At 48.3% G+C, this 16,332-nt stretch overlaps 1 protein-coding gene across 5 annotated transcripts in view; it reads right to left on the reverse strand.

The window, feature by feature from the left end:
* Camta (Calmodulin-binding transcription activator) overlaps nucleotides 1-16,332 on the reverse strand; it is a 474,504-nt gene that overhangs the window by 342,182 nt on the left and 115,990 nt on the right. For all 5 annotated transcript variants that reach the window (XM_084599157.1, XM_084599156.1, XM_084599155.1 and 2 more), the window contains one exon: nucleotides 8,558-8,803. In XM_084599157.1, coding sequence (XP_084455283.1) covers nucleotides 8,558-8,803 — 246 coding nt within the window. The remainder of the gene's footprint in view (nucleotides 1-8,557; nucleotides 8,804-16,332) is intronic.

The raw sequence follows: 16,332 nt of genomic DNA on the forward strand, positions 1-16,332 counted from the left end.
GATGCTTTCGGTTTTTTTTTTTTTTTTTTTTTTTTTCCGCTGCGTTCTGCCCAGACCTTCAGAGACTCCACCCTTAGCGACGGACAGAAAAAAAAAAAAAAAAGGAAAAAAAAAAAAGACATGACGAACAAAAATGCCACGTGCAACAGAATTCCACGTGCAACATAATGTCACGTGCAACAAAATGCCACGTGCGGTAAAGTGCGTAAAAAATTGGGGTAGAACAATGTCTTGCATGCATTCCGCGACTGAAAAGCAGCGAAAGTACCTAACGTGCGGTTTCATCCGATTGAATTGAGTCGGCGCATTCGAGGGTGAACGATGAACGTGCCGAGTGCAACTGCTATGAAGCGATGCACGCCGAAAATTAGGCACGGTGACTGGAGGCCTGTTTGGTATGGTTTTGGTTTAGTTTATATGGCATAACGTCCCAAAAGGTTAACTCAGGCTACGAGGAACGAGGAGCACTAAAATATCTATAATATAACAATAATCTATCGGCCTGTAACAACCCAGCGAACTTGCAAACAATCGGTACCGTCGTTAATTACAAACGCTTTCCATTCCCTGCCCATAACAAAACACAAAATAAAACATCAAGTGCGATCAATTTTATTGGCGCGCAGGAAATTCGAAAGCATACGCCTTTGCGACCATGATTATGCAGTAATGAGGACCGCATTAAAAAACCTTCGTTTATATCGGAGCATTTCGTCTATCCCACCTCTTACCTAGAAAAGGAAAGCGGAGACCTCTGTCGCGCTTCCGCATACAAACAGTGGTAGGCGGCAGATGTTTCATACACACGGCGGACAGTTTTCGCCTTAATGTCAGTCCTGACGCCTCCGCATTGAAAAAACGCCGGTGCGCCTAAGCACAATAAGTTTGGTCGGATTTCACGCAGTAAAATTCTCACCTCCACTTTCTCAAAACAGCGCAAAACACACACTTAGAGAAGCATAAACTGAAAATTATTTTATCCATTAGAGCAAGCCGCGACAGCTGGGTTGTACGAGTTGAAAAGGGAGAAATGTGTTTTTGAATAATTTAAAAATGTGCACTTTATGCACCGACAATGGGCCAAAGAAAGCAGCATGAGCTGCAGTGGTGGTTCCGATTCATCTTGTTTCTTGTGGGTAAACGCGGCCGGTGGAAGTGGCGGTGCGAGCTTCTCTCAAAGTTCTCATAGCGTAGACACCCCTCCTGGGCGCCAAGTAAAACGCTACTTCTAGGCTACGCAGACACGTCCATGCCGCTTGGTTAAAGCGAGGTTTTATACGGCGGCCACTCGTCGACATGTCCCCCTAGCTTCATTTTTTTTTTTTTTTTTTGTCGTAACAGACGGTAAGGATTTTCAATTATTTCTGGCTGAATCACGCAATTAGCACTTACTACAGAACAAGAACTATAAAATGCTATTATACCTCTTTATTGCAGCACAAATGCGGAAGTGGAGTAGCCGAAAGATGCGTTTCACATGCAGCGTTTAGTGATGAAACGCTTGTTGTTACTAAAACTTTGGGAAGCTGTAGGTGCATTTTTGTATACGATTGACAGACATGCACTAATCACCGCGATCCCATGACTGTTTCATAAAAGTAGTCCCCCCTTTTCTCCCAATACACAGGCAAAGCAAATTCGAGACTAAATATACGCGTCTGGCATGAAGTTTACTTATGCCTTCTTTTTTTTTTTTTTTTTTTTAAAGCGCCACATGCTGAGTGGCGAGTGCATCTGCAGCCAGTACCCGCCGCGAACAAACAGAACTTGGTCATGCGAGCGCTGGGCAAACAGTCGCCACGTTTGCACGGAAAACAGTGCCGACAAAAAAGTTTCCACGACCCTCCCATTTAGCTAACAAGGGCTCGGACATTGTCAAGCGTCTTTCTGAGAAAGGTGCAAGACATCGCGACAAATGTCGGTGTGTGTGTGTGTGTGCGTCCATTATCTTCTCTTTTTTTCTCTCCCTCTGGAAAAGGGAACATAGCTTGACGTAACGGCTGGGAGACGCAAAACGACGGCAAAGGAAAAATCTGCGCATGCGGAATGCAGCGAACGCACGCTCAGAATACAGCTACGTTCGCATGAGCTGCTCAGATGGCCTGCACGCTATTCTCGGATCGGCAACCAGCGCTGTAAGATGCTAGTACTTTTCCAAACTATAGACCTTAATCGACAAGGTGTCTAGGTATTTACTAAACAGTAACAGTAGGTATTTACCATTTACTAAATATTGTTTCCTCTTAGCAGCACATGGATATTTAACCTGACCTATTTTGCGTCCATTAGTATGTGCGTACGTACGTGCGTGAAACTTGACACTTATCACCAAACTAGCGCGTCTGGAACTTAGTTTTCCTCAGAATATAAGAAAAACCGCGTTAAATATCGTGCGCAGTGAGTGATCGTTACTTGACTGCACAGTAATTACCTGCATAGTTCACATTCTTATCGTCTTAGTCTGCATAAAAGATGCTAATTGACGCCCGACTGCAATGTCTCATTACCCGCGTTACCATTAAAACTATTAGCACTCTAAACGAAGACTAATGCAGCATTTTGCCTCTAATCCCTAGACTGCGGCATCATTCCCCACGCGGTGGTAGCGGCTTGTCTATTCTTTACCAGATTACTCTATATCTTGATAACAAAATCCCAACCACGCACCATTACCTACACCCTACGTTGACTTTTTTTAAGAGCTAACGAAACAAAAGAAAGTACCGCCAAAGCCCGTACTTGGTGCGCGCTCTCTTCGCTGCCTACCACCACCACGCGCTGTTATACACGAAGCACACCCGACATCCGACAAATGATCTTTCACTGATAAGCACCCCAACCGCAGTAACTGAAAATGATGACGGCGTACGAAATGCGCTAATGAAGAAGAATTTCATCCCTGATAGCGAAACCTCCTTCCAAAGAAGATCGTTAACTGTCTCCATTTCCTTAAGCGAACACACGCTGTCGGATGTGTGCGGGACACTGTCCGGAGAATGAGAGGCCCTTTTATTTCACTGTTCCTTTTTTTTTATTTAGTCTCACTTCCCTAGCTCGAAAATCCGATCGATGCAGCGATATACCGGGCCACTGAGGCAGCGTTACACAACTGCACGTTATAAAGCTTGCGTGCAGAGCATAAACTCGGTTAGTCAACCGCCTCCACAGCGGTGACGCCGAGGTTAACGGCAAAGTGCACGCGTAACTCCCTCCCACCCCATCGCGGCAGCTGACATTGACTGAAACAGTTATATCTTGTGGAAAACCAGTTTCCTCCCCCTTCGCCGCGACCGGTCACCACCACTCCGACGAGCGTCGTGGCAGCGCCGGCTGGGAGAGGAGGTAAATACCTCCCCTTGGGGGAAGGAGACCAGCCATGGGTGCGCCACCAAGACGTCTACGCGGGTTCCCGCGAGAAGACGAGAGGGGAGCTTCTGGATCCAGCCGGCAACCAGAGTGGTCGTCTCCCGCCGCCTCTCCCGGCAAATGCCGGGGGATAGCGGGCACGGAGTACGCTGCGCACACGGGAGGACCCGTTGTGCACGACCGCCCATCTTCTGGTTCCCAACGGCGAAGCGACCGGTAAATACCGCACACTCTCGCCGCCTCCCGCGGCAAACGCCGTGGTATGGCTTCGTCCGAAGAATGCGGCGCGCACGGGAGATCCCGGCCGCCATATTCACGGCGCGTTCAAATGTCCGCCGCCGAAATCGCACCCCCATTCCGCAGCCGGTGAGTCAAAAGCCCTTCTTACGTAGCCTTGCCCTTCCAAGGAAATCCTTGTTGATGTATAGCTAGCCGGCATGCTCTGTATTATTTGCAAGTGCAATAAATAGCATTCGAGTAATAACTATGTGTCGTCCCCGTCCTTTGTCCCCTTTGTTCCCCTCCGCGGGTCGCTAGCGAGAACGTTGCACCTGCGGAGTAGGAGCGGGGCGGAAGACCGTTCCTCCTTTAAACCCCACAATCTCCAGCTCGATTCGTGCGGCTTTAAGGGCTATATACGCGCAATGTATATGGTGACCAGACGTCAGCACGACAAATACGGAACGTCTAGGGCCTATCTGCTTACAGGCCGTCCAAAAGTGGAAAAGGAGATGACTTTGGAATGGCACGTGTAAGCGTTGAAAAAAAAAAAAAATACAGGATGAACAGGCACTTTTCGTCTTGCGCAACCCAAGAGATGGAAGGGGAAGAAAAGACTTGACCAGAAAAAGAAAGCCACACAAACTGTCGAGGAGAAGGCATTCTTCTCTTCGCTTCTCTTCGAAAAATACTGCCCCAGAGAGAGAGAGAGAGAGAGACAGACACACACACACACACACACACACACAGAGAGAGAGAGAGGGGGGGAACAGCCAGACAAACAAAATAAAAGACAGGCACTCAGCGACGGGACAGACAGAAAAGAATACGAGCGAAACATCACTTCGTAAATTCCTAAATGTCATATGACATTATCGAAAATTCCCCGCAATAAGACGGCAATAAACAGTCACTACGACTGCGCGAACCAAATGCACACGCCTAGGAATCTCGCTCACTCCGCTTGCGTCGCATTCAATATGCGGCTGATAAATACCTTGCGACATTACAAAGGAGGCAGGCGCTGCTTGGTTCCCTTCGGTCATTTATTAAGAAGACTGACGCCATAGCGCCAATTATAGCGGGTGAACATGCGGTTCAGCTTTGCTCATCCGACCTATGGTTAGGACGACGTCAGGAGATACTTGAACTATAGCCTACAGGGGCTCTACATAACGAAAGCGCGCAGGACGCTTCTATATTTGGTGCCGTCGGCGATACCCACAATCTTTGTTCAGAACGTGAAGGAAATACGGGGAGGTAATAGTATGCGGAACAACAATCTCAAACTGCGAGCTCCCGATCTCTGAAAGGCGTAAATTAAGTCTGCGAAAGCGCGCTGACACCCGGTCTTATCGATTCCCCTAGCAACGCCTCAATGCGCCGCCTTGTAGTTATACTAATACTTCTCTGCCTTCACGTTATCGGAGGCACGCGCGCGCCTGTGTGTGTGCGTTTGTGTTCGGGGCAAACTATTTTCGGAGCTCGCCCATAATGTAGGGGGATCAAGCGGACCGATGCGTAGTGTCAAAGACGCCCAGTCACGAAGCAAGACGCGCACAGAGGTCGCATCGAACGGCGAATACTATACGCTCCCGGGAGTACAGGAAGGAGATACGGAGCTGTGGATAGTTGAGGAGTGTGGGCAGTGCCAATGGGTGCGAGAAGGGCTCCCCAAAAGCAGCTGTATAATGAGAGGAGACCAGGTGGCCCCGTCTACGCCTCGATAAAACACAAAAAGGAGGCGGTGTATGATACAGTATCGAGCGTGCGAGACCCACCAGTGGAGCGAACGGCGCTAGCGTCGATCTTTCGCCGCAAGGGGGATTGCGTGACCATTTTTCCTACGGGAGGGAAAGGTGGTAGAAATTATTTCCGAGTTTTAAAAAAAGCAAGTTCTGCTATCCCTTTTTCGGAGTTAGTGAGTCTCTGCCTTGCAAGTTGGTTTCTTGCGTCATCGTGGTAACAGCAGCCCTTTATTTATGCTTCTGTGAGCAGTTTTGTCGGCGTCTCAAGACCAGTACTGGCTGAACTTTGAACGCGGTGCAAAATCCGATTTCGATCCGAAATATATGGTAAAAGCGAGTTCACTTTCTTGTGTGCGTAGCAAGCAGCAGAGGGAGCAAGATTACAGTCAAAGATATGTCGCTAAACTGCATACTAACTAGCAGCCGACGCCGAAGAAACTTGCTGAATAACGCTTTTACAATTTAAGCACTTAGAAATTCATCTGTGTCTCCTACTAGTTTGGTCTAAACCAGTTTAGGAAGCGCCTTTATTCAATTTGTACTGCATAGGTATGACACTGCGGTTTACACAACTACCTATCTGGAAGATAGAAAATCTCTTTGGAGTTATGATCGTCACCTTTGATTGCGTGCCTTGATTCAGTGTAGTCCATAATGGTAGCAACACGTGAGGGGAATAACACTACTGCGAAGTGTCGCCCCTTGCACCGTTTTAGCGGTGGGCAAAACTGAGCGTGTTTTCCTGTGACTAATGTTTTACGGGGCTCGGCGTTCTGTCGTGGAAAAAAGTTCATTTATCGACTCAGGTGCCTGCAAACAGGACCAAAGAGCCATACACGCGAAATATAAACGGCGTGAAACGCACTATTAGAGCGGCGCACGTTGTACCCCTTCCATCGTCACAATGGCACTGACCGCAGATGGCGCCACAGTATACGCGAGTCCTAGAGTTAAAACTCATCGTGAGCCTGGCGACCAACGAAGGTGGCGCAAGGCGTAAGTGTACGGAGTCGGTGAAAGCCCCAAACAGCTGGTTCCCGGTGGTGGTAAATAGCGCAATAAGCAGCGACGGCTGTTCATGGTGCTCACCGAAATGCCCCAGCCAACTTTATTTTGACAATGTTCATGAATTTCACAAATGGCGTCATGTACCTATAAACGGCATGTTGTTTATTCTCGCAATGTGCCACAAACATAACCGTCTTCATATCGCGCTGTGTAGCAAACGTCGTCATCTACAGCGCCGTGCCTAGACACGAGAGCACTATGCTATCCCCGCTAACGATCACGCCTCGTGTAAAACTGCAACATACTTTCGCGGTGTGCACCAAACTTCATCAAGTCTCAACTGCAAAACACTCTCGTGCTGCGCATTGAACACCGTTGTTTTTATGAAGTTCTCTCTACGCCACTCCTTCACTTAGCCTAGGTAAATACGCCATACAGATACACCTCCTCGCTAAAGGCACAACACACTTCCGAGACCATCGAGCAATGAGAGGCCAGATTATCATGTTGCCTAAAAGCTTACCAAGCGCGGAAGAGAGCCGAGATTGAACTGGCAGCAGCGACTGCGGCTGCGGCCGATGGTTAATGCTCGTAAAACTTGATTCAAGGGTAGTTGAACCTCAATAATTTTTTTTTTAAGAATTGTTCCATTATACCCGAAGGTCCGCTCTTTAGTCTGACTTTCTACAGACGGATGTCGTGTGAATGCCGATTCACTTTTTTACTCATGCCTTCTAACAATTATGGGCTGAAAACAAAAAAATTCAGAAGTAGCTTAAGAGAGTGTACCGCGCGTATTTAAGGGCCGCCTCCGGTGCTACGGCAAGGAATTTTCCACCGACTATCCTGCTTTTTCTTCAGCAAAGTCAAATAGCCGGAGGAGTTCAGAAGAATCGATTGTTGGCCTAGTTGGTACAAAACGGCGCGATTAATGAACAGGATGGAGCAAAGAATGAAACACGGACAAGGCTCTTGTCCGTGTTTAATTCTTCGTTCCGTCCTGTTCATTTTGAGCCCGAAGAGCATCCTTTCTTTCCCAGAACTGAAGCGATACCCTGAAATGAACGCTTTTTTAAATTAACTGATCGCTTACAGGAGTTAGACAGGATGGTAGACAGGACCTTATTAGACAGGATGGTTAGCATCGCGTTCCCGCTCCTCAGCTCGCGCCATAACCTACTCCTTTCACGGTAGTCACCCTCCGGGTTATTTCCACGGCAGCCACATTTCGTTTGGGAATTCGTCCGCCCTCACCATGAACTCCCAAGGGCACTATAGACAACCCGTCCCCTCTTACACTTCCGCCTTCTCTCCCCATTCCATTTCGCCGCTCTCTCCTAAACAGGATGGGATTTGCTTCTCTGCACTGTTCCACACCTTCCAGGCATGGCAGGTGTTCTGCACACGCCGAAAACAATGAAGTGACGAAACTGAGGAATGAGTTAATAAGGGCTAGCACTAAAATCCACAGACGACCGTCCGATGCAACGTAGAAAATATGCGCTAGCAGTAATGGTTGTAAAATTCGCCTTTACAATTGACTGATTGCGCGTCTTTCAATTTGCTGCGAGTTAGTGATCGGCTCAGGAAGCGCCGGCTACTGCCCGGAGGGTCACCCAAGAGTGGGTTGCTCGGAGGAAACACTGCGGACCCGGGAGGGTGCCTGGAAGGTGGAGGCCTCACATAGACCAACAGCGAGTTTTCGGCGAAGAAAGTCTATATGCGAGTAATAAAATCCAACATCGTATGATAGAAGACATTTTTGCAGCGTTCCAACATTTCTTTAGCAAACCAGAACTGCGTTCGCAACCCTGCATCTGTTTCAGAACAGGACATAGAGTTCATATGCGGAACCGCCTCTCAATGTTCTGGTCAAGGACAGGTAGCGCTACCCACAAAGGGGCTACGGTGAAAATTTCTATCCAAACCAAGTCAAGATTCTCTACCGCTTTAACAAAACATATTCTAATTTATTTTTAGAACATGATTATCTATCGTTATCGGAACCAAGGTTTGGTTCGCAGTTATGGCAAGACCATTCATTAGAGTTATAAGCAAATGCCGATTCCTTTCCAATGCAAGACTGGCTGTCCCTGCAGGAACCACGTTACTTTTCCCTATCAAGGAAGCCTCCTAAAGGTCTCGTCCAATATTAGGATGAAGATTTATATCCCCACTAGGTGCCCTATTCCCAACGATGATAACCTCGCGCTGACCTTTGTTGTTGGCGGCGACGTGGACATGACCTCCTGACCTGGCGACCACTGCAGGCGCCACAGCTGGCTCGGCCTTGACGAGTGCCGCCGCCGTGGCGGGGCAGAAGAACGCTCTGGTAGCCGCCACGGCACCGGTCGTCTTGATCAGCACGGGCTTGCCGATGGTCGTGGTCGCAGACGCCGTGGGAACAGACCCGCCGCCACCGCCACTGGCCGCTGACGTCGCCGATGCTGGCAGGGTCCGGCCTGCGTACGCAAGAAGGCAGAGAGACTTCAGCTATGACTATGCACACGAACACAGTCGCGCTGCCGACAACACGGTGCGGTTTCTGACCACAAAAAGGAAATTCCCGCACAGGCCAGAGATTGCCCGTGCACACACGTTTAGACTGCGCGCACACGGCCGTCGAAACGCTGTTCTTCGGAGTTCTGCGAAAAGAACAGGTGCAGGAAACCTGTGGCATCACTTCATCCTTGTTTTGGTAGTAAATGTAAAACAGTCCGGATGAAAGAAACCCCTTGTACATAAGCTGCAACGTCAAAACAAGAAGGCGGGGCTAGGCACACTGAAATTCACAGTATCTCTGATGGCTGCCTGGCAAAGCTTTTTGATAAAGGTCTACTGAAGTTAAGCTAGCAGCGTCCTGAAATAGCCACGATTTGAGCTAAGAATACATGTACAGTATTGATAAAAAAATGTGCAGCCCAGGGGGCTTTGCTAAGCCCCGTAGCAGAACTCAATTTTGCATTACAGCATTCGTAATATCGCAGGTATAATATAATCTCGTCCTTACACTTTTAGAGTTTAGTTATTTCAGGAGTGCCCAGCAGCAGAGCTGGGAAGGGAACTTGAACTGCATATTTCTGACAATACTCCACATCAATGATACAAGGCGGAGACTGTAAATAAGTTACATCTGCAGTATACCTTAAAATCTTTTCTCGCCGACACGGCAGACAAGCCCTTACAAAGTGTCACTTTAAAGCAGGCAGGATGTTAGAACTACAGAACGCTGTTCTTTGGCCCTGTTAACATGGTACCTACTATAAGGCGGGGTTGAATACGGTTTGGTGAGGAATGCCAGAAAGGATGATTGACGCAATTAAGGAGATAAATGCCATTCGTCATAACTGCGTCTTCCAACAGACCGACCCTGCTTACACATTACACACCAGCGCAGTTACTTGTACATCGAGAGGCGCGACTAAATCGAGAACGCGTGTATACAGTGTGCTCACAGCCCTCTCATGGAATACCGCCAATTTTAAGGCCTTCGCATTTCTCAGCACGCCTCGGATTCTGCCTCGTGTCAGCCGACTCATTTTTCCGGGTCGCGTACAGCTGACGGTGGGCTTCGTGGGCACCGGAATTACTACTTGTCTACTTGTCTAGCCGTCCTCATCACGCGAAAAACTTAGTCGCTATCACTGGCAACAATGTTTCCTAGCTTTTGTGCACCGCGTAGTACTGACTCTTTTTTGTCGTTTATTTATTTTATGATATCTTTATTTACTATCAGTGGCGACAAGCCAGTCTCGGTGATATCACAGCAGTGTGTACCAAAGAAACTACCTAAGCAGCTAAAATCCCGCCGATGAGTCGAAAGCGTGAGCCATGAAATGTGCACTCCCTTCGGATAGAACGCCAGAAACTACCGTAGTACGCGTCTTGGTTATCGAACAGGTCTATCGATTAACGCCTTCTAAAATGGTGGGCGAACCTAAATAGAGAAAGGTGGGGAAGTTTTCGGGGAACTTCTTGTAGTACAGGGCGTACTGGAAAACGGCATGGCGGTTTGACACGCCATTCATGCAGATCGGTCAACTCGCACGCGTAGACTGAAGCCGCTGCATTATTGAGCTCGTGGTTATGTTCATTAGGGATAATCTGCGCCAAATCTATCGAATGGGCATAAAAATTGACACGAGAGTGAGGAGGTACCAGAAGACTGCCGTAGACACGACAGCAATAAAGAACTATACGGGTGAACTTGTAGTGCGCGTTGCGCACTGTGATGGGTGCTGTCAGTTTAGCCTTGTGCGTCAACTACCGTATACAGTACAATTTAGATATAAGCAGGCCTCAAAGAACTAGCTCCCTCCTTGACTAAAGCTCCCAGCATGCGGGCCAGCCGTTTTCGCGACAGAACGGTCAGAGACAGCTCGAAAATTTTCTCGGACATATGGATGAACAACCGGCTAGTTCAAAGTGACAGGTGGAAACCGCTCTCACACGCATCCAAAAAGCAGATGATATACTAGAAGATCACAAAGGCTTACAAAGTATACGTCTGAACACAGAAAGCGAAATAAATGCCGCCTACGCTCCCTATAAGTGTGCGGCGAAATAAAGCACCAGCTGCAACCTGTCACATGAATTCACGTCTCTGATAGAAGCTTTTGAAATGTGCATATACATCTGAAAGATGGCTCTGAGAGATGGCGCTGGCGTTGCCGCGTCGGTGCCCCCTACGTGGATTCCGCAATGATGTCCGAGTGGTCAGAGGATCCGCCTCGATTTTTCGAAGCGCCGAGTTCGATGCCACCAGGTATCCACCGACTTTCCAATAGGCGCAAGCTTTCTCCGGTCTTGGTTCTCGGCTCTTCTGGATAAAATGCTTGGACAAAATGGGTGCCTGGTGCCTCCTCGTGTCAAATGAAACCCACGGCGCTCTTCTGCCAAGCTGTTATACGATAAAAAAAAGGTGTGCCTTTTGTCAAAGGTGAAACTATCATTATCATCGTATTGTCCCGCTGGACGCATCGCTCCACCATGACTGGTCCTCGTACCCGAGCTCCAAAGTGTCTTGCAAACGACGGAAATCCACGACATTAACTTTTTTTATTTTTCCCCCAGGGCGGTGGGAACACTATTTTGCGTCACTAAGCACAACCCGGCAATGCCGCTTTCCAAGGTAGAAGTCAAATTTCTCTATCAAAAAATAGTGCCATGCTTGCCTCTTCAGATTGCTGGCGCAAATCGCTGCCGGCCTTCCCATGGACCGTACTCAGAGCTACAAAAGAACCCGAGAACACGCTCGTTTCTTGTTTACAGCTGCGGGCCAGAAGTCCATAGTGCACTCGTACATCGCCGCTGTATACAGCTACGCAGGGCGCGAGTAGTGGCGTCGTAACTCCGGCGCGGTCGCGTTCCGGGTTACAGGTCTAACCGAAAATTAACGAGCGCGGTCGCTCCCCGCCATCCGTTCTACGCGGTGCGCCCGTTCGGCCATCTTCTCACCAGACGCGTGTGGGCGTCTGGTCCGCGGCAACTTCGGCTCTTCTCCGTTCCCTCTTGGCATCACCGCTACATGTACCCAAATAATAATGAACAAGCGGTGCAGAACAGACCGGCGTCTAGCCCGTAAGAGGAGACAAGGATGGCTGATCTCTCTACAACCGAGAAAGTGGGAAGCAAAACGACAATACTCCGTTCAACTCGTTTGTCTTATTTTTTTTTTATTGCGTTTTCCAAAAAAAAAAAAAAACACAAAGAAGAAAGTATGCAGAATAAGTCGCGACAGCACCTCCACACAAGAATGGACTAGAGCGAACTACCATTAATAAATAGAAATCAAAACAACAAAGCAAACAGGATGACACAGTGAGGTACTTGAAATAACGAGACAGGATTTTGTACCCCGTCCAGCAAGAGTATGTTTCCGTGCAACATAAAAGACGATGGAGGGGACGATCACAAAGCGCGGCGACCACGCTTTCAGAATAAAACGAAAGCCTGCTTTCAATGTACGAGGAAAGACGAAACCACATGAGCCCGACAAAAGGACTCTAACGTCAAAAGAAAAAAAAAAAAAAGAAAGGGAAGTGGGAAAATATTTGCGTTTGCGTTCTCTTCCGGGAAGAAGTTGCTGGCAGACCAAGTTTTCCAGTTCAGACATAGGAGTACTCAAAACCTACCAGCCAGCTGCGAGCCTCTCCCATTGTTAATTTAAACAGCGCAAACACGAGTACACAGGACAAGATAAAAGGAAGTCACAGTACAAGCGCTTGTACTGTGGCTTAATTCCTTTTTTTTTTTTATCCTGTGTCTTCCTGTTCGCGCTGTTTAAATTAACAATGGATGCTTACCTACTCGCCCAACAAAGTATCTTGGTGAGCCTCGCCCACCTTACTGGTGAGTAATCTATTCATTTTAAACATAACCACATCAAAACGCTCCCATTTCGACTCCATCTGAAGCTCAGAAAAGCGAGAATACAGAAGGCAAAGTGCGTGACTTCCATAGAACCACCTCAATTTCGGTCCTGATGATATGACTGCTTTTCCTTTACCTACAAACTCTTCAAACGGCATGGAGTTAAAACACTTTTACGCAACAGCAAAAAAAAAAAAAAAAGTACGCCTCGTTTTGGAGGTTCCCGTCACGGCATCTGTCAGGAAACGACTTAAAGCCAACCTTTTACAGCACTATCCTTACAACTTGAACGCTATAAACCTGGAAAAGATGGCTCAAACAACAAAACAATTCTGGTAGATCTCGCTGGCGCTTCCTAATCAAGTAAGTTAGCGATACTCTTGAACAGGAACGATATAACCATGATAGCGCACCGGACTAGACGCGGGCCATACAGATTTCGGTCTGCATCACAATCCTATCTAACACATTCTCACATCGTATGTGCGAGTTGCAGTCCCTGTACTTTATGGTCCCAAAGAGCCTCTTTGTAAAGCAACAGCGAAAACTTTCCGCTCATTTCAGTGACGTCTGGCGCTCTTTGCAGTCGACTACTACAGCGGAAGCGGAGTTCGGTACGGTAAAACTAAAGTATCCGCGCGCGCCAAAAGAAGAAAAAAAAAACCTGGCGTACTGCCGATGGCTGCTGTCGTTCTCAAATGTGCCGTTGTTGCTACGAACGGAAACGCTTTAAGACTGCACTCCGCACGAGAAGCCACCCTCTGGGTGCCGACAGGACAGGCAACTCTACACGGAAAGTTTTAGATACCCGAAAGTACCGACGCACGAGATAGTCACACGGCGCAATAAGAAAAAAGAATGGCTCCATGATCTTTCGCCCGAGACGCCAAGGTCACAGCGCGGCTACACGCTACACCCAAAGGCGCTTACAACAAAAGACGCGCGCGCCTGTGTGCGGCCCCCACGACGCAACGAGCACAAATGGTTGTCTTTTCCAACAATCGATCCTGGAAGTGTGTTTCGCTCGGATGCGCAGGCGAGACACGGCGATGCGAGCAAACGAAACCAAAAAAAAAAAAAGAAAACAAGGAGAGGAGACTCTAAACTGCGCAGAGTGCGGCGGTTAAGACACCGCACCGCTGTAAAGCAGCAAGTTTCCTTTTGTTCTCGACCGAGGGAAGAATACGATAAGCGCTCGAAGTAGCGGCGAAACTTCCGAGCCCAAAGGCGAATACAAAAGCGGGTGCATGGTAAGAGTATAGGCGCATTAGGGCACAGAGCCAGGACCATCGATCTTGGGAGCGCGCTAAATCTAAATTCGATCGCAAAAACGCGACAGGGTCGTTGCTGCGTACTTTTCTTTAGCTAAGAGCGCAATGTAACACCCGCCCCGGAAAAGGCGATTTACAACAGGCACAGAAGAAAAAGGACACAATACTGCCTGTGTTTTGACAGTGACGCAAATAAAAAATTAAGGGGCTGAGAACAATGGAAGGAGGAGAGGGGGTGGAAAGGGTAAAGGGGGCGGCATAATGGCAAAATTAGCCTTCAATATATTAGAAACGAAGGGACATTGTTTTCCTCTGTTCGACAAGAAATTAAAAGCGACAAGAAATTAAAAAGTTGTCGTAAGGGGCGTAGGGATGTTACGGAACCCCATCCAAATGGGGCGGCATTGCTAGCAGCATTGTCAGGACAAAACTGAAACCACAATACTCAAAAAGAGCGGAGCACACAGCCACAGATAGAGATGGAAATTGAACGGCGGCGCAACACGGAAACGGACACAGACAAGAAAGGGACACCACAAGCGCACAAAAGAAAGGGGGGCACCAGTTCGCTTGTGGTGTCCCTTTGTTGTCTGTGTCCGTTTCCATGTTGCACCGCCGTTCAATTTCCATCATGCACCAACTCGCCCCACAGGCCGTTATAGAGATAGAGAAATCGTGGATGCCGCCGAATCAAGAATGCCGCTAAAGGGTACCCACAACACAACTTGCTTTGGAGCAGTTGTTGGCTCATGAACTTGCTGTTTTGTACCTTTAACGCAGTGGTTTCGAAGGCAACCAAAAGAGGCACGTGCCAGGAAAAGACGAAACGTTAGGTAACGGATAGCATTTGCTTTTCGTCAGGATTGAAGAACGCTTAGTTGTGACAGCCTGAAAGCTGTGCTCTACTGTGTGCGCCCCTTTGTGACGGGGCGAATTCCGCTTCTTGATGAGCAGCTTTCCAGCGCATCTCTACATGCGTATACGTCCTTAAATACTATACTTCCTTTTTTTTTTTTTCCAAGCAATGCGCATAATATGGGGGTTCGGTGAATGTACGGCGAATGAAATATATTCGCGGCCATCCCGAATCTGCGCCCTAAGCCAAATGCGACGTTCCAAGAGCAACTGGCAGCATCTAAATGACGGATGCGCTGCAATTTATGAAGCTGAACTCGGATTCGCGCCTCTAGACGCCCGTTCTCTAGCAGTGCTATGAAGCAGAAAAATCACGAGACACTGGCGACTAAAGTGGTGAAAGGCAGCCCGAATGCCGCATGCTGCTACGCATTTGTTGCGAATGTGGCGGTGAATGATGCTTCGAGTAAAGAGGGTGACTACTGTTTCACATTCCCCCCTTCCTTTACGGCATAGTACACGTGTACGCGGAGAATTGTGACAGATACTGCGCCTTTTCTATCCTGTAAATCAATTTCAAACGCCGCTGACGCTTGCTGTACTAACGCCTCCTATTAGTGTAAGGCATATCAGTGTAAGGCGCTACATTATTGGGGACACTTAAGCTCATCCTTTAAGTGCATGACGCGAAAGCGTAAGCTACGAGCCCACATATAAAGTCACGCTTCAACCAAGCCGTATGAACGTGCCTGCGTGTCGTAGAGGTGACGAGAATTTAAACGGTACTGGCAGGCTAATTCTGATATCACCCTCCCATATGAAAAGAGCGACCCCAGTTGGCAGCTCCTGCCAGTGGCATAGGGGTAATGCGAATTCAAATGTCATGGCAGGCTGATTCAATGGCAAAAGCGTGACACTTTTGCTGACGACACCAATGAGCCATTAAAGGCTTTCGTCTTAATATGAGAGGGACAATGTGAATCATGACATAACGGGCATGCAAATGTTACGGCTAAACCATTGGTGCAACCAGAACAGCGCTGTCGAATTGCAACCAACGCTGTAAATACATGTTCACTAGGTTGGGCAGCATCTGTGAGCCTCTTGACAGCTGTGAACTGCAGGCACGCTACATCGTCGGCTGTGACAAGCAACGTGATACACCGAACAGTGAACTACCGAGGCCGCGGCGTTATATAAAAACTAGTTGCCGCCGCTGAAGCCCGGCATCCCATCCAGTTGCAAGAGCGCTTTCCCTTATCGTCACCATGACTGTGGGGGTGCACCCTTTACAGGGGTAAGGACTTGAACCTTTGGATATAGGCGTAGCTTCTGCTTCTGCACAATCGACAACGGATGCCATTTTTGCTCACATCCGTTGCTTCACATGGGCCGTGACTGCAGTTCAGGACATCATACGCCAGTGGCTCGTAGTTACACACGGGGCACTGAAAATCAATTCCATTGTAACCTACATTTCGATGCGTCTAAAC

The sequence above is a fragment of the Amblyomma maculatum genome, chromosome 3 (assembly GCF_055883805.1).
Source record: "Amblyomma maculatum isolate TAMU_Amacu chromosome 3, ASM5588380v1, whole genome shotgun sequence".
Classification (NCBI taxonomy): domain Eukaryota; kingdom Metazoa; phylum Arthropoda; class Arachnida; order Ixodida; family Ixodidae; genus Amblyomma; species Amblyomma maculatum.